We start from the raw sequence: 25,638 nt of genomic DNA, 5'->3' as shown, positions 1-25,638 counted from the left end.
TGGAATGTTTCTGGCTTCACTTTGTTGATTTAATGCCTTTAAAAACCACCAGCACAAAGGTGATGCTCTACATGCTCTGGGCCAGGCTTCCCCTCCCCACTCTCCGCTGGGGACTTTTCGTGTATTTTGGCAGGAGTCCCGAAAGAGGAAACGGGCTTTGAGGTCTATTAAAGCTGCTCTCCATCCCTCAAGAGCCACCACACCGAACAGCTCTCCCCCTCTCCGCTGCCTTCATCTGCTTGACAAAAGGGCTTCTTATTGTTATGCAGACGATGCCCTGCTTCCAATTAGTCAATTAATCGTCCAGTTATTCAGGCAATTAGGTGACAGCTGCAGAGATGGCTTTGTGGAGCACTCTGTCCTGCCCCTTAGATATGTCACCTGCTCCAATTACCACCTCCACTCAAGTGTTCAGCAATAAAAGTTGGAGAAGGGGCATGCCCAGTGCTGGCTCCTCCCGGCTCTCCAGAGTAATCCTCCGGAGTGGAGGAGCGAAATGCTCTGAAATTGGGCTGGTTTAGGTCCAATTACTCTTTGACACACGCGGGAGGCTGCAGGGAGAGGCAGCCCCTGCTCTTAGTGCCTGTTCAGGTTAAAGGCTCCTACCTCTGGCACAAGCCCCTGTGGCAGGTTCGGTGGGAGCTTGCAGCTGGGGGAGGCTGTTACATCTAATGAGAAACTCTGGAGGGCTGCACAGGCTCTGCTCCTGCTCTTTTGGCTGCTGCTGTTGGCATCCCAGCACTGCTAAATGAGTGACAACTGGAGCTCGGTGACTGAACAGAGGACAGGGGGGCTGAAGGAGCATCCAACACCAGAAGTGACATGACAAATATGTGGGAAAAACCTCTTTAGTAGGATGGTGTCCCCAATGATCCTGAAATACAAACTGTGGGCTTTAGGTTTGACTGGGGTTTAGATCTGGGGTGGCACAGCGGGTGGCTGGAGGCTCTCCAGTCTAATGTCATTCACCCAGAGCTGCAGTTTATTTCTTTAACTCTTGTGATTCCCCTGATGTGTTGTCTAGTGGTACCCTGAGGGCTTGGACACAAGCACCAATAGAAGCCCCCCAGCAAGACCCCATTAGTCCCATGGGTTTGCTCCTCTCACCCAGGTTTCCCAGCTGAGGGGCTTCTCTCAAGCCAGTCCCACCATGTGTCCCCCCCATCCCTCCCATGGCCAAGGAGGAGCAGGGTCCTTACCTCACCTCCTGGCCGATGAGCTCCGTGGGCACTGGCCAAAGGGCAGGATGCAGCAATGGAAACAAACACAAAGTCAGAAACAAACCAGAGGTGCCCGCCCCCCCAGGACTGAAGCTCTCCTGCCAGCAGCTGAGTTTCTATTTCCCCCCCTGACATCCCATTTGGAACAGAAAGAGCCAATTTATCCTGCTGTCCTTTGTTACATGCCAGCCTGTAGCAAATCATAATCCTGCCTTGTACATCCTCACGCCTGTGCTGATTTTCAAGCAGGTGAGTGCACACACGCAGCATCAGGGACTACCTCTGTTCTTTGAATCCGTGATGACTTTGAAGTTGATGGAACTATTCTGACATGCATGCAAGTAACTCAAACACTTCTAAAAAAAGACTGAGTTTTCTAATGCCTTCATCTCTTTTTTTGCCCTTTAAAGCTGCTCATCAATTTCTTCTTTCACAGTTCACAACAGTTTTCCTGCAATGGCCACATTCACCTCTATAACACCAGCGTTTTTCTCCTCTCCCTGTCCCATCAGACTGATGCAGGAGTCCCTGGCAATGCTCAGACATATGGTGGGGATTTGTTACTTGGGGTATAAGGTAAACAAGAGTTTGTAGGATTTTTAGGGATTACTCCCCACTTGTGAATAAGAGGGTTTCTCACTGCTCACAACAACAACATACAACAACCTCACATCGCAGCTGAAACCTTACATACAGCCAGGAATCCAAATAACCAAGAGGAGAAAAAAAAAAAATCCCTCAGCACAAGTCTAAATTTGCCCAGGCTAAAAACCGTAACACACTTGCTCAATTTGTTTGAGCTAATTGGGTTTCCTGGGATCCAGCTCCCAGTGGGATGACTCACAAGCTTCAACAAACTGGAGGCACTGACGAGTCCCAGGGTGCAGACAATAAATTACCTTTTCACATCGAGAAACCCAGATTCAAGTGTGGAAAAGGCAGGGTGTGAGAAAATAAATAGAATCAAGGCGCTCTCATTTGCAACCTGAACGAGCACCTTTGTGTATGTGCAACAAAGCAGTGAAATCCAAATATACAAGCTCAGTTCAACACAGCTGGCAACATCTGGGTTTGGTTTTGTTTTTAAAAGGTGCAGATGCTGTAAAGCACAAGGAGGAAGGAAGGTGAGGACAAAAAGAAGGTGGCCCAGCCCAGCTGTAGGATGAAGGTGCAGTCCCTGCAGCCATCACACCTTTCCAACCTTATTGGTTCCTCACTTCCAGCCAGCTTTGTCACTCATCACGTCTACAGCCACAAAAATGAACTAAAGGATAGAGAGGCTGGTCTGTAACCATCACCCATGGCTATGGGACTACCTGAGGTGACACCCTGGCTTCTATCAGAGCCTCTTGGTTCTCCCAGAGAGAAAACATCCACAGAATTTCGGTTCTTTTTTTGTTTTGTTTTGTTTTTGTTTCTAATCCGGAAATAAATCACAATCAATCTTTGCATTAACCAGTTATTTGTCCTCCCATCCCTGCCGGGGCATGGCCCATTTGCTTCTCCAGCATGAGCTACTTCTGCCAGGCACTCTCAGATGTGTGACTTCAAAGCTGCTGGCAGAATGAGCCTGATGAAAGCCCTGGGAGCTGATCTGAAGCTCCAGTGATTGCCATCCCCTACAGCAAAGCAGGCACCGGGGCTTTTTTTCCTTATTTGCTTCAGCTTGTTTTCCTTATTTGCTTGTTATTTTCCTTCATCTGAGTGTAGAGAATGAGGGTTAAGTATGATAAGGACCTATAAAGTTTTGTGGTTGGGACTTTTGTAGGCTTTTTAGATAAATTGCAGTGGAGTTGAGGCAGGGGTAGTGAGCATAACTTGAAGAGTTAAGCCTGGACTTGAAAAACCAAAGCCTATTTGGAACAAGGGAAGTGCAGGGAGCTGAGGTCTGCACAGCCCAGTGCTCCCACTCACCTCGGATAGACTTGGATCGCGTGCGTGCTCTCTTATCATCATTTTCTAAACTCATCTGCAACAGAAAGAAAAATATCATTACTGAAAGTTAACCAGAAAATCATCAGTAAAGGACAAGCTCGTATGTGGTTGCCACTTTTTGGGTGGCTGGGAAACCTTGCCCATGTTTTTGAGACAGAGGCTTCTTACCTTAATGCTGTTGTTCAACCCACAGTGCGCAGATTTAGCAATTTCAAATTAATTCCCACATCCTGGGACACAGGAAGGACTTTGTCTGTTGAGTAGCACAGAGGGACAAACATCCAGATGTGCTGGCTGTGCATGAGATAACCCTTGTTAAGGACAGAGCTGATTTCTCTGGATTTACAGCACAGAACTGCTGTGAGCACCTGGGTGGAATGCCAACACAGAATCGGAAATCTCTGAGTATGTGTATGAACTGATCTCCTGCCTGAAAAGAGCAATTTTTCACGAGTGCCCTAAAGAACAACCTCTCCTCTCTGCCTAAATTTGCCACAAAGATGACTGCATCTAAATAACTCAAAACGTGGACATCAAACACAAGATCTGCAGGGAACACGGGCATGAATAAGTAACGTCGGGGACTTCAAAGTTCTGGATATTAATTAAACATCACCACATGCCACAAGGTAGCAGAAGTCTGAAGTGCAGTCACCTCTGGGGTACAGCACCTTTGAAACCAGGCAGTGCCTGGAGGTGGGAGCAGGAAAGCAGGGACCTCCGTGACATGGCTGGAATGATACAAATGGGATTTCATTAAAGTTGTCAGAGGAGCTGCTGAAGTGGTCAAAGAACTGTTTTCCATCTCACCCTTGACACAGATGCTCTCTCTGCAGGCAGGAGTGTTTGGTAGTAAATGCCAAGGGGGAATGGCAAGATGGGGCTGTGAGCAGGGCAGGGGATCAGAGACTGCTGAGGTTGGGAAGGCAATTTGGGTTTTACTGCAGCATTACCATGTGGGGCATTCCTCCAGAGATTACAAAGAGAGAGAAAAGGAGATGAAAGAACCATTTACAAGTGGGATTTGACATTAAAAAAAAAAAAAAAAAAATCTCTCTTTGGAATATCCTTTACAGGCCCAGTTAGAGAAGGAACAAACCAGCTCCTGTATCATTCCTAAATGAGGAGTTTCCATGGCTCCAGCACCCCTGACAGAGCAGGCACACCACCTCTGCTCTCTCTGGTCCAGGGGCAGGAAGGGACATGCACGTAGATCATGTGCTGCTCCACTGGCAGTAGGGATGGTGCAGGTAGGGTATGTGCTGCTGGATCCCTACATGCACCCTAAAAACATCTTGAGGAATGCTACTCCCCGTTCCAGCAGAAGGGTCAGGGCTCCTCACCCTCAAAGGAGACACTGCTTGGTGCTTTCCCTGAGGTTTGGGAGCAGCAAAGAGGGAGGGAGGCTGTTGGGGCAGCCAGGGAGAGGGGACTAAGGTCTCCAACCCTTGGGGCATCACAGCTAAAACCCCTCAGAGGAAGGATGAAGTTTTCCCCAGGTGCCTCTCACCTTCCAGAAATTCAGTGTTAGCATGCAATGATTGTTAGATGGAGGGGTTGGAGAGAAAAGAAGAAAAAAAAATAAGGGGGGGGATGAGGGGTGAGGCGAAGCAAAACCTGGAGCAATTTATGCATCCTGTCAGCATTCAGCTCATGGCACGGCAGTGTTGTGCTCCACGTTTATTACAACCTTCCCAATAACACAGCAGACAATTACTATAATTTGTATTTTTAAAGCCCCAGTTCCCTGCGGACCAATGGCTCCCGTTTAAAGTGTGGAGAGGAGCAGGTGTCACAGGGACTTCATTACATTTATGAGCCTCCAACGCCGGCGTGCGCTGAGCTCGCTCCCCGATGCCGCCGCACGCCGCCAACGCAACGGCACCTTGGGTTGCCAGGAGCCTCCAACCAACAGGAATGTCAGAGAGGGCTTTTTCTTGCTTTTTGCTCTCTCTTTTATTCCTTTTTTGACTATTCTCACAGGGAATTGGTGTGTGTTGGGGTGGTGACCAGGCAATATGGGTTTCCTGCAGATCAAAGGGGCGGAGGAGGTCAGGCTGCAGGCAGTGCCTGTGAGGGGCCAGGACCCAAACAGACAGCATGGAAAAGCAAAGTAAAATTTCATTTTTCTTAGACAGACAGGTGGGATGGACTCAAGCTGCTTATCTATAAATAGGGGAGATCCCATTTCAGTTAACATTTGTCTTTGGGAGTTAAATATCATGTGAGCTGCCATGCAGGCTCCTCACTACACCAGAGCACCTCAGTGCAATTCCTCCCATTGCCTCCCATTCCTCTTTCAAGCCATGATCAAACACCTTGGGAAGGCAGGAGCAGATTCAGTCCCCACAGGGACAAAGGGGACAGGAGCCACCTAAGGCAAGAACAGACCCACAGAGTCCCAGAATTCTCAGGGCTGGAAGGGACATCTTGGGACTCAACATTGCTAAGGACCAAAGAATGAAAAAAACCAAATAGGCTGCCTTGTTTGGACTATTATACAAAAAACAAGAAAAAACAAAAAACCCACAAAAAACAAACAACAACAACAAAAAACAAAACAACAGCAACAACAAACCAAAAATACCCAACTCCAAATTTCTAGATTATTGGGAAGACCCCATTACTTGTTTAGAGACCCTGACACAGCCTCACTGCTGTGTATTTATAATGTTTCACTAACATCACAGTTGGGATGGGGTGGGCTCTATGCTCCCAGATTCTGATTTCTACCATCAAGCTACTTTTTTAAGCTTAAACCAACATCAGGATCGTCCTCAAAAATCCTCATTTCCCTCCAAAGTGCAGAAACACCAGAAATAAGATCCATTTCAGAGCTCAGCCCCTGCTCCTCCCAGGCAACCTAAACAACTGGCAGAGCCCTGGCTGTGCTTCTGGAGCCTCTGTGATATCAGGCTCAGATGCAGGAAGGTTACATGAAACCATTGTCCTTTATTGTTGCCTTCTCAGCCAGAAGCCCTCTAGACAGATCATTTTAATGTGAAATTTCAGGTCACACAGTGCATGTTTGCAGTCCTGGAGACCGACAGGCTATTTTCATTAGGTCTCTCTCTTGTTCACGTAACAGCCAGGCTGAGGAGCTGTCTGGATTTCAGTCTTATTGCTTTAACTCTGAATGAAAACAAAGCAGCCCGAAAGGAAACCTGCAAATAAATTATTGCTGCCAGATGCCAGTCACAAGTACATTAGTCTGTCTGAAAAGACAGAGGTTTATTCCACACCTCCTCACCATGGGTTATCTCTAAGATTAAATTAAAATCAGCATCTACCAAGTTTCTTAGCCCAACATTACAGGAAAGGACCCTCTGCTGGGTCTCAGGGTACTCCCTTCAAGATTCAGATCAGTGGTAGTCAGGGTAACCTTGGGAACGTGACTTCATCTCTATGTTTCCCTTTTCCCCCCCTCTTTTCTCTTTAAAAGTAAGAAATGTCCCCTATCCTATTTACCCTGCACTAAGGAGCTCCCTGACATGAACAGAATACAAGTTATAATGAAAATCTGTCAATGTTGCAGACTTAAATCAATGATGTTCAGACAGATAAACTTGAAAAATAGTTTAACCCAAGCACAGCATGAATTTTAACAGCCAGATTCTACAGTCCAGGTCTTGTTCTGCTGCCAAGACAGCAATACAGCACGGATCTGAAGTTTCATTTTATGGAGTACCTACAGGGTTGACATTTTCTTCTTCCTTCTTGTCTTAATACATGTTTCCTTTTCACTGGAAGCCCGAGGAACATAACAGAACACAAACCCATTGGGAGCCCAGCATGTGCTGATGCCCAGGTGTGCCTGGGCTTCGACAGCTCTATGCAAATCTGCCATTAAAGGCCCTGCTGAAATTCCCCCCGGTCAGCAGTAATACTTTATATGTATTCAAGAGCACCACGGAGCTCAGAGAAAATAAACATGCTGAAAAACCCTTCAGCTGGACAAAGGGAGGTGAGGATTCAGCAGGAATATTTCTTTTACACTGAAGGCAGCAGAGCTTCCATCAGTGCTTCTTTTTAGATGTAGCAAAATGCCGATTGCAAGAAGCAGCATCTGAGCTTTGGAGGGACAGACAGACACAGACTGCCTCTATTTTTAGTTTTTAAAACCCCCCAACTTATATTTGCCTAGCAGCAGAAAAAAAATACCAGAATAAATGACTTTTTTTTCCTACAGAATTGTTAAAAAGGGAGTTTCTGCTTGGTTTTTCCCCTCTTGAAGATCATAAGAGTCCCTTCTTTAGTTCCTCAAGGGAAAAGGCAGCAAAACTGCCTCTTACTGAGATGGCCTATCCTGATTTCTCCTCCCTTTTTTCCTTATGAGGAATTCCTCCTTTGCTGTTGCAGGCTGAACACAGGTGGAGAGACCTGGGTCTGGCTCTCCAAATTTCTCCTCTTTCCTCTCTATAAAGTGCCATGGCATCTTTGTTCATTGCAGAAAATGAGGAGGACTTTGTCCTGCTGGACCTTCTCTAGCTGTGAATTTTTAAAATAAATATAAAAGGGGTGATGGAAGAAGAAATACTCTTGATCAACAGTGTGCCTCTACTTTTTAAAAAAGGTTCAATAGTAGCTCCCAGCTGCTATTTTATAACCACACTCTGAGATTAGGAGGATTTTTTTCCCCTCTTCTTCCTTTAGGGTCTTCCTAGCTGCTTGATTTAAATCCCCCTGACATTCCACCTATTGTGAGCCTTGTTCTCAGCTGAATAAGCTCTCCTCTGCCTTTTGCTCTGACTGCTTCCAGGAAAGGACACCCTGCACGGTGTTCCCGGGCTCAGAGTCGGGGAGGGGGGAGGATTTTGCCTTGACATGTCGAGATGCAAACCCACAGCATGTACCCACCTCGAATCTGACACTCCAGCTGTGTCACAAACATCCTCCTGAAGCCGTGCTGTCACTTTGCATTTGCAGAAAGGGTCCAGCCCCCCCAAGAATCACCCAGCTCTGCGAGTGAAGCGCTTCCCGAGCGCTGCTGCTGCTCCGCCGCGATGGCAGCAGCATCCTCCGCACTCGAGGGAAGCGGAGCAGAAAAGCTGCTCCTGAGCATCACGTCTGACACAGGCGCAGCTGCACCGCTGCCTCCACAGCGCTGCCAGCCCAGCATTGGGCTGGCTGATTTCTGAGGCCGTGGTTGGAGTTGACACACACCTTCCTCTCGACTCTTGAGAAGTGCTACAACGCGCAATGCCAACGCCAGAGAGACCTAAGCGGCTCCGTGCGTGCCGACAGCTTTTGTGCCAGAAGAGGAGGGGGAAAAAATTGTAGTTCTTCAATCTCATTGTTTTCCAGCCCTGTGATAAGCCAGCTGCCTTTTCCATGAGGTTATCCTTGAGTGGCACAATGTGAGGGGATTGCTGAGATGCGTCTCTGCGAAGGGGACGGCAGGGTTGGGCTCTGGTGGCCCCACCACCATCCGCTCTACCTGTCCTGACAGCAGTCAGCCCTCACCAGCAACCTGCCTGCTATTCAGCTGCCTGCCAGCTAGATCCCAATGGCACAGGAAAATAGAGATTTGGGAGGCAAAGGTTCATTTTGCCACCAGACACGGTGGTCTGGTGGTCTGGATGAACGCTGGCAGCAGTGTCCAGGCTCCATGCAGAGATCAGCTCTCCTCAGCACTGCAGAGATCTCATTTCAAACCTGTCATGGGAAATTTTATCCCATGCCTGGTCTTCTTTAGAGGCAAAAATAAATAAGTAAACGTGCCCCACATCCCGTTGTCCTTCACCGCTGTACATCCTGTGGATTACGAGCTGTGACTGACATGAAAAACTACATTTAAATACAATATATATTTATGAGCACACAGAGAAGTGCAAGCATGTGCACACAATGCAGATCCAAAGGTTAGAGAGTGATCAGGACCTCTCCCCCGTGAGGTAAGAGAGCTGCACACTTGCACAATATCCAGGCTCCCTTCAGACTCCCCCTCCCCATCCCCTCCTCTCTGCTGAGCCAGGCACTCAGATAAAACACAGATAAGCAGAGCTGAGGATTGCAAGAAATGGTTAATATTCGTGACGTGCTTGTTAGAGACAGAGCACCAGATGAGCGCCAGGTACTGGATGTTACCTTTTGTAATCATTACTTTATTAACATACGACAATCTTATTAAATCTAACCTAAGTGCTTATTTGGCAGGTTCAATAGAAAAGCCTTAATTGAGCTCATTTTAAATATAGCAACAACTGCTTACTCTGCTTTCTAAGAAGGTGTGAGCTTTCCTGGCGACACCTGCATGCAGCTGACAGCTTGTTAGTGAAGAAGGATGCTTTTAAGTGTGGATTTTTGCTGGTTTGGAGTTTTCCCAGGGTTTGGTTTATCTAGGGATACAGGAAGAGTTGGTAACATCAGTCACCCGGGGAAGATTCCTCATCACCCAGGTGGGTCCATCCACTCACTGGAGACGGTGCCTGACTACAGAGAGGCCAAAATAGGACAGGAAGCACCATTTGTGCAGTGAACAGCCCAGTTCTCTGCTTAATTAAAGCTTCCTGATCTGCTGGCAGTGAATCTGCCGGGAGGTTTGACAGCCTTGGCTGTACCCCTTTCATCAGCCACAGCTGCAGCCGTAAATGAGTGGCTGTGTGGAGCCCCAGGAGCTGTCCAGGGTCCCGGTGGAGATGAATGACTCGCTTGTCCCCTCCAAAGGCACCACAGCTTCACCTGGTGTTCAAGGGGCTCCTTCCGACCAGCCGGCGCCTTGGAGAAAGGGCCTATTTTAACAGGCTTGGGAGTGACCTAAATACCCAGATCCGAGCCACCCTTGAAGGATGGCACCAGAGAGGAAGGCAAGGATTTAAATATCTGGACTCCAAGCCAAACTTTGGCAGCTGGAAGCCCTCCCTGCCCGGATTCACTATACAGGAGGTTTGGCAGTAGCAGGAGGACAGAGATTCCCAAGTCCTGCCCGTCACTTTGTGGGTAGCAGAAAGGCTCCCTTCCCCCAGGAGCAGCTGGCCAGAAGGAGCTGGAGCTCGTGTGGCTCTTGTCCCATGGCCAGCTCCTGGAGTGGGGGGGGTCACTGCCCTAAAAGTGTCTGTGCTCGTGTGCTCACCTTGATGCGCGTGCCGCGCAGGCCGGCGGCTCCCTCGCAGCTGCTGATCTTCTCTCCACAGGTCCACCTCTGACTCAGCAGCTCACCCCGAAACTCATTTTCTGGGCAGGGAAAGAGGAAAACAGGGTCAGGACCCAGAGCCAGCCCAGCCCCTCAGCAGCACCAATGATAGGTAGAAATGCAGTGTTTATTCCTGCTTTCTTTAATGGCCATACAGATCCTCAGGGTCTCTCTGCCCCAAGCAGGACCCCAGGGTGCTGTGCCAAGGCAACAACCCAAATCATAAAGAATTTCCACCCTCAGCCTACCCCAAACACTGCAGCTCTGCTTAGCTCAGTCCTCAGTCAGAAAACACACTGTTAACAGTTGAAAATTAGCATTGAAAGACTGGGATGATTCAGTCTTAGGGTGATGTACACCCAAGATGGCACTTAAGATAGGTCACTGTAAAAGTCCTCTTTACGTATTTGTCCTAAAACAGCTGTTCTGAAGTCAAGAGGGCAGCTGGGGGGATTTTTCTGGGTGTCATTTGTGTTAAATACTCCAAACCATGTTTGAAGCACTTTGTTCTGCCCTGGACCTTCAGAAAAGGCTCAGGGCTTGCAGACAAAATCCAAGAGTTGCTGAAACATTATTCTGCTTTGGAGAAGTTCTGAGGAAAGGGAGTGGGGAGGCACAGATGGCCAAGCAGATGATGAAAACCAAAGAAAATGAGGGAAAGAAGCTAGAAATGGACAGAAGAAAGGAGAACAAAGGGGGAAAGTATCAAATAAGAAGAAATAAAGATGTTTCGTTAGCCCATTCATAAATCAGCACTGCCTGCCTGCTTATCTAAAGCATTTCCCTCAGCATCCTTCTCCCAACTGCACATTTTAAAACAGGAACATCCTCTATGGGATGCAATAGGGGCAGGAGCAAAGAGGGTTAAACTATACAAACAGTGGATCCTGAATAACCTGAACGATAGCTTAGAAGATTTTTGAAAGGATGAGATGTCATGAGATTCAACCACAAGGAGGAAAAATTAGCAACATGTGCAGATTCATCCTCTCTGGGGCTGTTTTCTCATGTGAGCCCAAGTAAAAGGTGACTCCTGGAAGCTGCTGTGGCTAAATCTGGCTCAAAGTGCCATCTTATCCTTGCCAAAGGCCCCATCCTAATGTCCCATGCCTTCATCCCTCTAAGGAAGAGGTGAGAAAGGACTGAGTACTGGGGCAAGGAGCCTTGGCCTGGCTGAAGGTGTGTTGGCCACAGCAGCTCAGAGCCTTCCAGCCTGCTCCAGTCTCTCTGCCCAGCCCAGTTGGAATGGCCAAGGCAGCTCTGTCAACACTGGAATCAGATTTCCTCTATTCCATGCTGCTTAAATGCAGCTGGTCTCCAGGGAGGATCAGCTTGCACTGCTGGCTCTGCCATTTCCACCTCCCTCTGGATCCTGGCTTCAGCAGAAAGGAAGCTCACTGGCTGTGTGAAGGACATGGCTGTTAACCCCTGCCTGGGCCACCCACGAGCAGCTGTGGGATTTTGCCTCAAATATGTATTTAGCCCATGGGAAGCAGATCCCAGAGGAGCAGCATATCCTGGGGTCCCCTCCTGGCACTGAGGTTGGACAGTGATAGCTCAGAGCCTGCAGCACTTGCATCCACACCCCTTGGAAAATTACTGAGATGCTCAGCTGGTCTGGTGGATCACATCCCAAAGGAAACCACCAGCTTTCCCCCACCACCTCCCTCCCCAGTGCCATCCACCCAGGCAGGGCTGGAGCATACACAGGCTGCTTTTCTCCAATATTTGTGCCAACCACCACCATCCTCTGCTAAATGAAGCTTTTCCCAAACCTTGAATCTATTTGACCCCTTCTGAGATATCTGCAGCTGTGAACCAAAGCATTGCAAGTTGTGTGGAATCCTGGCACAAAAGAATAAATTCCTTGAAATGTTTGAGTCACCTTCATCCGACCCCAAACAAGATGATGTGGAAACCTGGGAGGGAGACCACAGCAATTTGGAGTGTTAATCAGACTCATGTGTGCTTTGCTTCACATTTCCAAAGAGAGAATAAAGTATTAATTTGCCAGGAAAAAAAAAATTAACCCTCTAAAGAATCACAGAACAGTCCCCCAAAAATAAACACAACAAACCTCATAGGAAGCTTTGGGGTGAGGATGAATAGAAAATGAGGAGGGGGGTGCCTGGTGGCAGTCAGCTCTCCCACATGGCTCCAGAGGAACCCCAGTTGTAGCCCCACCCCATCCCCAAATCTCTGCAGAGGTTACACCTGCTACAGCAAAGTGATGGGGTGAGGGGAAGGTTCTGTAGAGAAAACATGGGGGGTGAAGGCTTCCTTTCCTTGTAAGATTCATCACTGCATATTCAAACTGAAAGACTAGAGGAAAAACATATCAATCTTCATTTGTTCCTCCAAGAGTAAAGAAAGGGAAAAGGAAGGGAGGAAGATTTTTCTTCATTTTTGTTCAGGCCCATTTTTCACGGGGAAGGTGAATCCTGAGCTAAGGAGGCAGCAGCATGCTGAGAGCAGGCTGGGTCCTTCAGCATCCCACCAGACAATGTGAGCCCACTTCTCAGAGCAGACACTGCAGCAGCGTGAGGGATCAGAGGGAGCATTTTGTGGTCCCAACTTTTACGTGAATTTAAAAAAAAAAATCTCAAAACCAAATTTTGCACCTTCTCTAATCTGGAGAAGGCACTCCTGGGCTGCTATACCCCTCTGCACTGCTGGCTGCCTGACATCCCTGCATTTTATAGAAAACAGGGAGAGCAACTTTTTACATGGGTAAATAGTGATAAGATAAGGAGCAACAGCTTAAAACAAAAGCAGAGATTTAGGTTCACTGTTATTCAGAAGGTGGGGAGGCCATGTCACAGGCTGCCCAGAGAAACTGTGGCTGCTCCACCCCTGGGAGTAGGTTGGACAGGGCTTGGAGCATCCAGCAATCATGGAAAGTGTCCCTGACTGGAGAGAATTGGAATAAGATGATCTTTAAGGTCCCAGCCCAGCCCATTCTGTGTTCCTGTGTGATTTTGCAGTTTGTTGCCCACACACACAGCTCTGTGGCCGCTGCCTGGAGAACACCAATAAGTGAATTTACTTCCCTGCGTGGCCCCAAGCCCTCGGTGCAATGAGAGCTTTCCTGCTGGCAGGTGACATGAGCCTTATCTTTGATGTAAAGTCTCAGTCTCAGCTCCAAACTGCAGCACTGAACACCCTCACACAGCCCCAGGACTCAGCACAATCAATTGCCCCACGCTCCTGCCCAACATTTGCCAAGTAAAAACCCCTCTGAGCCATCACCCCACGCACCTCGACCTCCCCACTTGCAGGAACCCTGCAACTCTGCATCAGGGTGCTTTTTACAAAGGAAAGCATTTAAAACCTCTGTAGGAATCAAAATACACGGAACAAGTAGAACCCATTTTTTCAGCAATTCTTCTCCATTCATCTCTGATGCCAGGAGGGCTGGTTTAGCCCCCTCTCAGGCACAGGAATGCTGCCTATTCCAGGCAATTATGTCTGTTTACTGCAGCAGGGCTGTGTTCAGTGCTGCAAATTTAGCTTCCCAAACACGCATTTAATTTAAGATCTAATACCGGATGTTAATTGTATACTGCACAGTAAACGACTGATCATTAAAACATATTAATTGAGGTTTAACAGCTGTGTAATAGATATTACATCTCATACTTATCAGCAAATATGATTTAAAATTAGTTAAGATGGGATGTATGGATGGGAGATCTAGCATGGCTGGCTGGATCGTTGTTTTACTTTGTTCATTTGCTAAACTAAAGGTATTTTCCTTATTACATTTAGAGAGGAGCTGGGAAATCACCAAATCAAATGTTTTGGGTTGGAAAGGACAAAGCTCATCTCATTCCAACCCCCCTGCTATGGGCAGGGACACCTTTCACTATCCCAGGTTGCTCCAAGCCCCATCTAACCTGGCCTTGGACACTTCCAGGGATGGGAATGTTGAGCTTTGACGTTCTCCCCTGGAAGAAGTTCCAATGTTTGTAATCTCCATAAAAGGACAATAAAGGGATCACGAGCAATCTCCTCCTAAAGCTGGGGCTGAGCTGTGGGGACCTGACCCTGTCACTGTGTGTGCTCAGCTCACAGACTTTGCTCCTGAGCTCTCTGCTCCTCATCCCCGCATCGTTCCCAGCCAGGGTTCCTCTCATGGCAGCACAGAGCCTCAGGGTCAGGGTACCTTGCAGCACGACGTGGCTCTCCAGAGACCCAACAACTCATTGCACCAGTGAACTGCATTTGTGATTCCACTGCCCCAACAAACACACAGTGCTGGCTTCACCTACCCTGCCACCAAACCACATGCTGTGACGTCATGAAATCTCTGATGTGCATTCTGACCTTTTATTTTCCCCTTACCCAAAGGAAAGGAAGGGTTTGATTTCAGCAGGAACAAGCCTTTCTCGTGCTTTCCCTGCCAAGCAGCCCCCTGCAGCACAGCGTGCCTTGCTGACACACTGAGCCACTGGCTCAGCACCAGCACAGCTCCGAGGTGTTCGGTGCTGACAGCCAAGTACAGCCTGCGGGTTCTGGGGCACAGGACACAGGAGGGGAGCACCAAACTGTGCTGAGGGAAAGAGGAGAGGTCACCACCAGCACCATGCTGCTGCTTCCCCATTTCCAGCCGCAAGAACCTGCCGCTCTCCTTCCAGCCATTCCTGCAGCCCAGGGAGCATCTCCTGCCTGGCTCCCTCCTCCAGCACTGCCTGGAGCACAAGTGACTCACATCCTCCTTCCCAGCCCCTGCCACCTCACCTCCTGGCTCATCCTGCTTCTGCTGCTGGCAGCTGTCAGCCCCTGTGCTCACCTCAGCCCTGCCAGCTGATGCTTTGTCCTGTCATACCTGGCACCTCTGCATGCTCTTGAGCTCTTTGTCAGCTCCTTGATGGGAACAGGGAATCGCCCCTTCCCCATGGCTCGAGGACAGGACAGGGAGCAACTAGTTGAATCACAAAAAGATTCAAATTTCCCAAACACAAAAAAACATATTGCAATGGGAAGAAGCATGGAAAACTGCTCCTTGGAGAGGAAGCAAAACCCTCAGTGGTGGGGGTCATTAACAAGCTCAAAATCCACCAGGAGCAGGGTACAGACATCACCCTGCCATGGGACCTGCCATCCCCAGACCCTGGTGATGGCTGTGCCACCGTTTATCTGGGGTCCTCTTTCCACCCCTGCCCAGCACCTCTGCACACCAAGTTGTGCTCTGGGGAAGGACCAACATCACCTCCTGTTTCTCTGTATCACCCAGGGCTGCAGGAGCTGAAGCCCTGTGCACCTACAATGCAAGGGAAGCAAATGAGGCTGTGGTGTCTCCTCATTAGCAGCAATATTCATGCTCCAGTGTTCACAGCCAGTTAATAAGAGTTTTTTATTAGAGCCTTTTTCCCTTTCCTACCAAGTGGCAGCAGCGCAGTACACAGCAGCAGGACACGGCAGAAGGTATAAAAGGAGGTGTTTTTCACTTTCCATCCTTGAACCACTTGTGTACTCTTCAGAGAGGAACAAAAGCCGCGTGCCCACAGCACCGCTGCTGTCTGCACGGTGTTCTTAAGTATTGATCAAAAAGATTAAAGAGTGAACATTGTTCAACATCCGATTTTCCCCCAGCTCCGTGGGGGAGCTGTCAGAGCACAAAGCTGCTCGGAGTGCGGCGAGCGAGGCCAGCAGCAAGAGGGGAAACAAAGCACTGGGGGTCTCCACCAGAGAATCCTTTTGGTGTTTCCAAGGTCCAGGACAGCAGCAGGGCCTGGAAAATCCCTCAGCCAGTGTGGACCCCTTCAAGGCAATAGCAAGACCTGAGTTGTGGATTCCTCTGCCTCCTGCCTTTGCCCTGCCAGCCACAAAGTGTGAATGTTCCTTCTGCAATTGAAGGAGCCTCATAGAGATGGCTGATAATTCCTGAGCCTGATGAAAATAGAAAATAACAGTATTAAAAAAAAAAAAAAACAACAAAACCAAGCAAAACTCAGCATATCACTTCTAGATGATAAGCACCATCATCCTCCTTTCTGCCAGCCTTATTCACAGCAGGGACCCTTCCCCAGCATCCATCCTTCTGTAGATGCAAAGGGAGCCCTTCTCAGCCACACTCACCCACGCGTGCCCAGCGCGTGTGCAAGCAGGCGTGCAAGGTGTCAGGCATGCACGAGAGCATCTCTCAGAAACAGGATGTTGCTTCTTTCTTCTTGCACATTTCCCTCATTATTTTGTTCTAATTTGCCTTTCCTGGTACCTTCTCTATTCAACAAAAGCCAAATGCAAACGGAGTCCCTTAATCTCCAGAACAGCAGCTCACTGCTGAGAAAATAATATAGATGTAACTTCCAGCATCACACACTTTCTTTTCCATTTATATGCAAATGCCGACCTTTCACCCAAGCTGTCTCAAAGAAGTATTTCCTTAAAAATGCAAATAGCATGTTGCAGGCAGTTACTCTGGCTGAGTCTTTCTTGTATTATTATTATTATTTCTTTTAACCTTACCAGCACTGTAAAACACAACAGCTAAACTGCACCCTGGCAATAATTACTTTTCATGCCAAATTGAAAGCCTCTGTGGAGCCAAAGTGTCGAAACACCAGCAGGAGAATTCAGTGTGGATAAATTCTTGGAGAGGCTTTTGGACAAGCGTGTCTCAGACCAGTGGGAAGGAAGCAGCCTCAAGACAGATGCTGCTGAAGGAAACCACCTGATGGCTCAGGGTGAGGTAAGGAGTTTTGTAAAAACCTTCCCGTGGTGCTGCTGATCAGGAGCCCTCAGGAGTGGCAAAACAAGCTGTGTAAGCCAGGGTGAGAACAGGAACAAGGAGTGTGGCCACTGGCAGTGCAGGTGTTGGGCAAGGACGTCCTTGCCCACCTGAGGAGGTCTGGGATGACCTTCAGGGCTGTGGGTGCTCTTTGTGCTGCCTCAGGGCTCCAGGGCAGCATTAGGACTGTGGGCCTGAAGATGAACAGGATGGTTGAAGAAGGGACCAGTGAGGAAGGAGCCACGATGATTCGGAGGAGCAAATAAGAGCTGGGGATTTCAGCTCCAAGACTCCCCTAATTCACCTCTCTTTCTCCCAGCTGTTGGGACGCCTTTGGTGGAAAGCAGCTTCCACCTCCACCACGACAGCAGTCACAGCACCAGCCCCCTGTGCATCTCCTCAGCTGTGGGCATGGGGACAGGGCTGTCCCCAAACTGGTAACACAAGCCCAACCCCAACAAGCTGGGGAGTGAAAGGAGACATCAGCAACTGCTGAAACCAAAGTCCCCTTCCCCACAGCTGCTGCAAGCCTGCACAGGGAAATACTCCCAGCATGATGGATGTCAGACAGACTGAGCTGGAGGCGTTGATCCAGCTCGAGAGTCTGACACACTGCAGCCAAACCACTCCATCATCACTTTGGAAACCATGGGCTGAGAGAAGAGAGAGCCCGAGCACAGTGCTGGCACAGCGGGGTACAAGGCTGAGCACTGAGGGGAAGCCAAATGTAAAAAGCCAACTACAGACAACCTTCCTGGGATGAGGCAGCACAGGGCTCAGCACCTGCTTCTGAGCAGCAAATACAATTTCCCCGGTGTCTAGGCAAAGAGTAGAAGAAACAGGGAAAATATGAACTGGTCTTTCTGTTACCATTTTAGCCATCCACAGATTTAGCTGTCATAGGTTCTTGCGTTCCTTCTGGGCTCCAAACCTCCTGAGATACTTCTGATTGTCACAGCCCAAGTTATTTTGGAGCTGTGACTCTTCACCCTCAGCCCTGTGGGTTCTGGGTAAAAAACAACTGCAAACCCCCAGAAGCTTAAACAAAACCCCACAATGCTTCTGCCCAAATTTGGCCCAAGCTGGGCACACAGATGTGTTTGTGGAGCACAAACTGCCTTGCCCCAGCACAGGACTGGGGTTCAACAGCATTGTTTGCTCGGGGAGGTGTTTTCCTGACAGAGATGCCTACCACATGTGACACCAGGTCGGGCAGAGGAGGCAGAAGATGCCTGGAACAGCCAGGGAAGGTCTGGCAGTGCCTCTGACGCAAAGTTAGATGACTAAATGGGCTCCTTCCCAGCTGCCAGCTTGTCTTTACGATATTAAGCCTTTTCTCTCTGCTGCCACATAAGAAGTGAAAACTTGACACGTAAGCGTGTGTCATATGGAGTCAGGGAGACAGAAGCAATAAGGCATAAAAGGAGGTGAGATCATCGTGCAGCAACAACTCCCCAGGGGCACGAGGCAGCTCTGCTCAGTGCCCGCTGGCTCTCAGCCCCCACCAGCATCCCCCTCCTGGGCTTGGCACACTCAAACCAAACCCTTCCCTCACCACAGCCCCTAGACCAGGGGCAGGCACAGGGTGCCACGCTGCCCACCACGGAATGAGGCAATTAATGCCTTCTGAAGGGTCAGCTCATTAAACAGCAGTCACCACTGCAGCACGAGTGTCACAGCCCCCCAGGATTATTGCTGCTGAATGGGGCGGCTGCTGTGCACCATTTGCCTGAGAAAAAGGAGAATCATCAAATATGTTGAGTTTATAGCCCTGCTGGCACTGCTCTGAGCTCTCCTGCGGGCTCTGTGTAATTGAAATTAAGCAGAGGCGAGTGTTACCTTTCCATCCTTCCTGCAGCCTTCACTTGCTTGGGAATGCAAGGCAGGGACAAGGAGGAGGGTGAGGCAGCAGCTGGATGTCCACAGGCACTGCTCTTGGAGCAGCTTTCACCTCCACTTCCAGCCTCTTTCACAGGCTGAGCCCTCTGTGCTGCATTTGTCCCAAGTGCAGTTTTTTTGTCCCAAAACTGAGCCAGGAGCAGGGGAAGCCCAAATTCCCATCAGTGCAGTCACCCCCAGGCTCCACAGCCAAGCTCCAGCTCATATCCCACAAGCTGGAAGTTTCTCTCCTCTCCAAATCATTTTCTCCCAGTCCCCCCCTCTCTGGCAGGGTGTCCTTGTGGGTGGGTGAGCAGCCAACCTGCCAGAACCACCACCTTCCTCCCTGGGAGCCAGGAAAGCTGCTCCACCTTGAGAGGGAGCTGAAAGTTTCCAGGGAATGTGGGACAGGAGCTGACAACTCTGTGCTCGGCTGAGACTCCACAGGCAGAGTTAACCATTTCAAATGTCTTTTTTTTTTTAAAGCAACGACATTGCTCCCAGGCACTTTTTTTTTCTTTTTTTATTAAATAAAAAATGGAGCAGCTCTCTCCAGAAGGCTATTAATCCTCTCCTGTCACTTGTGTTCTTGGAGAGCGCGTTTCTCTGGGCAAAAGCAGTGAGTTGCTCGCTGACTAATTACATCAAAATATTGAGGGCAACAAACAAACCTTTAACTCCACTTGCCAGAAGCTCGCTAGATGTAAAGCTCCAGAATTATGGAAGAGAAACATATGCAAAAGCAGGAGAAGCTGGGACTCCAGACAAGCTCATGGCCACAACAGCTTTTAGAGGAATGAACCCTTCCCTCTCTGCAGAGCCACTCAAGTCGGGCTAACTTCACCCAGAATCTCCCCACCCAAAGGTTTTGATTTCCTACAAATAAAAAATATTTTTTCCTTTGCCATGGAAGTGAATTTATTTATTTTCCTCTCGTTCCCACACACGTATTTGGGAGCAAGGACTAGACACATGTCCCTAAGGAAGGCTCAATTTAGGCTGCAAGCCCCACTAGAATTCAGTTTTAGGCTGAAACCAGACAGCTTCTCTCAAAGCCCACCTGACACCTTCACTTATCCCAGCTGCTCACCAGAGCAGCCTTTCTTTGGGACACAGTATTGTAGATTTAACCCTTCCCTGCCATAAAACTTTTGCCAAATATTCAGCCAGCAGCATTTTGGCACTGACTGAATTCCATTCCATCACCCTTCATTGCCCACACAGCCACAATGGGAAGAGCCAGTGCTAAAAGGAAAGCCTAATTCTGCATTTAGGTGCTAAACCTGATGTGCTTCCAGAGGGTTTGGATGTCCAAGAGCTGAAACAGGTGAGTCAAATGCAAGCTTTGGCCCCAGACCCATGGCTGCCAGAGAGCCGCTGCCTTCCAACCCCAGACCTGCATCTCCCAGGCTGGAGAAACACCAGGAGCAGGGAAAGGCTCCAGCTCTGAAACGTGGGTTAACCACAGGCAGCTGCTGGGGAAGTTTCTCTGCACTCTGCAGGTGTTCAGGTAATGGGGTGCTCACCACAAACCTTAACCAGCCACACTCAGGGAGCCCAGTAACAAGAACAAGCTGATCAATGTCAAATAGTTGGTTTCAAGGGATTGTTTAAAAGAAGAGAGAAGATTTTCAAAAGTCCTCAGACTGTCACCTATAGATTTTGCCAGCAATAACTATTTTTTTAAATACTGTCTGCATGAAAGCTCCCCTGAGCCATCTCTTGTACCTTACAATAATATTCACCAAAGGAATCCTCCTAATGCTGGGTTTGAGCCCTTTGCTGCTGAGTGCCCCCGACCCTGGACTTGCAGAGAGGGCTCAGATAAACCTGCCTGGCAGCTGCTGCTCAGAGAGACAATTACAGCCCCAGCACTGATCAGAGAGGTTCTGATTGCACCCACAAGGAGCAGGAGGCTTCCCCAAAACTGGCACCAGCCTCGCTTGCAGATGCTGTCCTAGGGAGAGCCACACGCTTGCCAAACAATTTCAAGCAGAGGAACGAAGAAAGCCGAGTCTCTGCTGCAGTTTATATTTAATTAGAGGGAAGGCAGCTTACGCAGCACTTTCAGAAACATATTGTCTTACAGCATATTGGATATTTGTATCTTAACAGCTCGACATCGATTTCTTTTATGTAAAGGAATAGGGGGGAAGAGCGCAGCGTGCCCTAAGTTGTGTAAGCTCCAAAGAGACTCCTGCACTACTTGGACTAATGTTTGGAGTAATCAAAGGCGTGAACTCATGTATTATGGATGGGAACGAGAGTTTTCAGGCTTCTGCAAAAAGGAATCTCCAGCGTTTGGTATTTTGTTAGCAGCCTGGCACCATATGGCTCTCCCCTGCTGATATTCTTTCACACCAGAACTTTATGTTCAGATGCTTTAGTTAATATTTTACCCAGCAAGCATAAACAAGATGCAAAGATTGCAGTCGACAGCAACCTTCTCTTAAACCATACATGCACGTTAATACTGAAGGCTTCTTTCAGAGAGTACTTTACCCAACACATGCCTGGCTTTATTTTTTCCTTAGGGGTCCAAGCTAGGCCATTTACATTAAATGCCTTCCCATTCAATGAGAAACAAGCAGCAAGCCCATGAAGGACATTTTCACTCCCTCTCTACTCAGCTTCCTGGCTACAAAGCAGCACCGGAGGAGTGCAGGTGACACACGCATTCCCGTTTTGTTTGTGTACAATTTAAGACTTTATCTCTGCTTCTGCACCATTTCAGCCTAAATTTTACCTTGGAAAGGCAGAGTTTCCCTTTCTCCACTCCCTAAACAGAGATGGAGCCCCAGGCAAAGCTCCCAGCCCAAAGGGAAGCCTCACACAAGCACCATCAGCCTAAATCAATCACAAACACCAACATGGAGCATCCAACTCGAGGTCCAAGATTTGTGTTTCCCTCTATCTTGCACCAAGTTAGACCAAAAAACACTTTGGAAAACTGCAGCTCTGAGATTTGGCTCTCAATATTACACTTATACATCCCCCCCCCCACACCCCCACCCTCCAATATTCTTATTAGCTTTTAATATTCTTAAAACAAATAGGACCTAACAGATGTCTTTTCAGCCTGCTCTCTTATTAATGAGAATATTGTAAGAATGGAAATCAGGTCACAAATGTTTAATACTTTGTTTAAAAAGTCTGCAGCTTCTTTAAAGAGTTCCACTAATCCCAACATGACAGATGTACAAGGCAGTTTTGCTTGGGGCAGATTAAAATTCTCGCTCTGATTTGCTCTTTCATTTGGTCTGATTAAAATAACATTGCGATTTTTTCTTTCAACGTGCTGACTTCAAAATAAAAAAGGAAAGAATAAAAAGTGACCAGTAAAGGCCAGCATGATCACAATAAAAGCAAAGTTATTGTTGTTAAGATTAAAAAAAAAAAAGCGAGGGAAAAGGAATGGGGGAACAGCCTACTCAAACTCCAGTTAGCATTAAAGCTCTGTGTTAAAGATGAAAGGGGAACCTTTCCAAACTATGTTTTTCCATTTGAAAGTGTTTATTAATCTATTCTCTCTGAAGCAAAAAGTTCAATGAAAGACAAAGATCAAAAGTATTTTAATATAGGTGAATTTTTTTTTTCCTAAACCAAACCAAACAGAAAATCAGAGGATTGCAGACCCCAGCACTTCAGTATTCTGCTCTAAGACTGACATTTGCTGGGAACAGCCCAACTGGCAGAACAAGGTGATCCCAGCCACTTTTTCCTCAACCAAACTCTTCCTGGGAATTCCCTATTTCCCATTCCTGACATCCTTTCACACCAGACCAACCTTCCCTGGGCAAGCTTTCCCAGCTAATTCATTTCCTTGCTGCTACAAAACACACCTGGCATGGGAGTCACACAGGAATGGCTGCTGTAGCATGGAGGGGTGCATGGTATTTAAAAGCAACCAGAGTTGTCCAAAATACAGCCTCTCAAAGGGCAAACTCCTGCTTCAAGAGACCAGCATTTCATAGAAAGTGGTCACTGTCTTTGTCTGGACCTCTCCAGCCCAGAAATCTTCTCTGCCTCCCCACCCAATCCTGCAAACCCACAGCACGGGCTCACAGGAGCATTGCAGGGATGAATAACCACAACAATAGAAAATTACTAATTTTGGGATGCATATTTGCCATTTTTCCTTAAAACTCCAATTTGTACCATCTATGAAACAATCCTTAGAAAATCCAGTGTTTAAAGTTTTTGAAGATCTGCTCCACTCTGGTCACTCTGGTGATTTTTAATGTTTACAGACTTTAAACATAATTGTTTAATACATGTTTATACCTCTGAGATGTCCTCACCTCAGTGCCCAACTTCAGCTATTCCCGAGGCAGAAAAAACTTCCCTTCCAGGCAAGATACTGTGGGAAAGCAGCTCAGAGAAGCCAAGGGATGCCCTCCTGTGCTGCTGCTCCCACACGGGGAGGAGATGCTTGGAAACTGCTCTTCACCTTCTGTGTGTCAGCCCCATCCCAAAGGGCAAAGCCACCTCCCAGCTGCTCCCAGAGAAGCAACTCCTGAGCTCTGCAAGGGCAAACGCTGCACTTCCAGAAATCCCCTTTGACAGATTAACCTGCCAAGAGGGGAAACTCCAAATATAAACCCACAAAGCCCTTTTCTCCTTGGTGAAAATATTTGTGGGGAGTGGGAGGGGACAGATTCCCTTCCCAGCTCTGAAGGGAGCAGAGGGGTTGTTCCAACTCTGCTCTCTGCCATTACTCAAGACGTGGTTCCTAGATTCCAGAAAAGAAACTCTCATATAATTTCATTTCATTGTAGGAACAAAGTATTTGGAGCCTTTCTCCACCCCAGAAACTTATCTCGTCACTTCTCTATTCACACCATGATTCTCCTCTCTAAGGCCTGGGCTATGGATCAAACTTCTACTTTGCAAAGGTAAACAGCCTCAGAAGTGATAAATATTTTAAGATGGGAAGTTTCATACTATCCCACTTCAAGGGTGTCAGAGACACCAGTGGACTCTGCACCACACACACAGAAAGACCAGCATGGTGGAATTACTTTGTAGAAACTAGTAAAACACAGGCAAAAGAAGGAAAAGGCAGAGAAAAAGGTGGAAAAGGTTTCTTGACAGCAACTTCCACCCTGCCAAAGCTCCAGAAATACCTGGGAACTGAGAGGCTGTGTGGCAGTAAACCCCAGGATGATAAACCTTTCATAGCTGCTGCAGGACAGTAAAGCCAAATAAACCTGGAATGTGGGACACCTCGGGCTCCCTCCTTGTCCACACTGCCAGGGAGCAAACACCATCTGCACAATAAAAAACCCAAAAGGGGCTTTGTTGGGGAAAGAAGAGTAATGCACAGTGGTACAGTATCCCAGCTCTGGAAGTCTGAAGTGTGGATCCTCCACGCTCAGCTCCCCTGTATGAGAAAGGGGAGCAGCTATAAAGTGACAAGAGGAGATGCACTTTGTCATTAAGGAAAGGGCTCTAACAACTCAGCCATAAAGTTTACAGCTGGGAAAATAAACCTTTCCATTTACAAACTCACAAAGCAAAGAGTGGGTCCTGTACCCCGCTTTGCCACTAAAGTTCCACATCTGACTTGCCCGTGGTAAGGCGATGCTTCCCTGCCTCTCCCTCCCCTTCACATGCCTCGTTTCATGTCTTCTGGGAAGCCCAGCCCAGCCCTGGCTCCAGCCTTTACTGTAAATCCTGCGCTTCCCCTACCATGTTCTGCTCTCGGGGGGCAGAGGCTCCCGGTGCCCCCGGCCTTGAGCTGGGGATGTGGCAGCATCCCTGGCAAAATCAACCCCCCGAGGCTGCAAAAGGAGGCCTCTGTCCAGGCAGGCAGGGAGAGACCATTCTGCATCACACAGATTGATTTTGGGGGCTCAGGAGTGTAACCTCACCTGTCCTCCTCAAGCTCTGATGCCAAACCGCATCGGGAAGGAAAAAGAGTTCCTATTTCCTGAGTTTCTATTTCCTGAGCTCTAAAGCTGTGTCATTCAGCCTCTTCCGAGAGTATTGCTGACTTAGGGTGCACTGCTCCCCCCAAAGCCCAAGAAGTGCACCATGTCCCACCCAGAACCCAAGTTTTGGAGGCAGCACCCCAAAGCCGAGCTTTCCGGGGGGTGGAGGGGAGGGTTAAGCACCGTCTGCTAAAATGGCAGCTGCTCTGACGCCGAGCTACGTCTTGCAAAGTCAGCCCTGCCCTCATCATCACCATCATCATCATCATCATCCGACTGCCGGGAACTGCTCCGGCTCCGGGGCTCTGCGGGCCGGGCCGGGGGAGGTGCAGAACCGGGGGGGCTCCGCCTGCCCTGAGCACCCCCAGCCCCCAGTTTGTCACTCCGGGCTGTTGGGGACAGTCCCGGCCCCGCTGGGCAGCCACAGGCCAGAAGGTCGCTGTGCCCCCTTCTCTCCCATTCACGGGTGTAACCCGGCTCTCCAAAACCGGGGGGTGGCAGCTGTCCCGACCCCGGGGCTGCTGTCCCCCTGCTTCGTGTCCCCCTGTCTCGGGGGCGAGGATGTTTCTGGGGGCAAAGGGAGCGAGGAGATCAGGCAGACGGAGAACGAGCGAGGTTTGGGATCTTCAGGGAAGGGGGTTCTCACCCTCTTCCAGCCCAGGATTGCCAAAAGTGGAGGGAGCAGCCCGGTCCCAAAGTCATCAAGGCCACCCTTGGCGGTGACTTTAAGCAACATCGCGCAGCGGGACACCACCTCTCCAGCCGGGACAAGCTCCAGGACTCCCGGGGGAGGAGAGGGGGCCGAAT

The 25,638-nt window shown here is 48.7% G+C and overlaps 1 protein-coding gene across 7 annotated transcripts in view; it reads right to left on the bottom strand.

Moving 5' to 3' along the window:
• The window catches only part of MYT1 (myelin transcription factor 1), a 63,639-nt gene that overhangs the window by 31,292 nt on the left and 6,709 nt on the right, over positions 1-25,638 (bottom strand). For 6 of the 7 annotated variants that reach the window (XM_030288567.4, XM_030288565.4, XM_072916981.1 and 3 more), the window contains 3 exons: positions 10,228-10,328; positions 3,135-3,189; positions 1,200-1,230 (listed from right to left, as the gene is read on the bottom strand). In XM_030288567.4, coding sequence (XP_030144427.3) covers positions 1,200-1,230; positions 3,135-3,189; positions 10,228-10,328 — 187 coding nt within the window. Of the gene's footprint in view, positions 1-1,199; positions 1,231-3,134; positions 3,190-8,012; positions 10,193-10,227; positions 10,329-25,638 lie in introns of those variants that run through there. The other variant, XM_072916983.1, reaches the window with a different exon arrangement.

The sequence above is a fragment of the Taeniopygia guttata genome, chromosome 20 (assembly GCF_048771995.1).
Source record: "Taeniopygia guttata chromosome 20, bTaeGut7.mat, whole genome shotgun sequence".
NCBI lineage: Eukaryota > Metazoa > Chordata > Aves > Passeriformes > Estrildidae > Taeniopygia > Taeniopygia guttata.
Note: the sequence above shows the minus strand (reverse complement) of the source record. Positions and strands in the feature narration are given on the sequence as shown.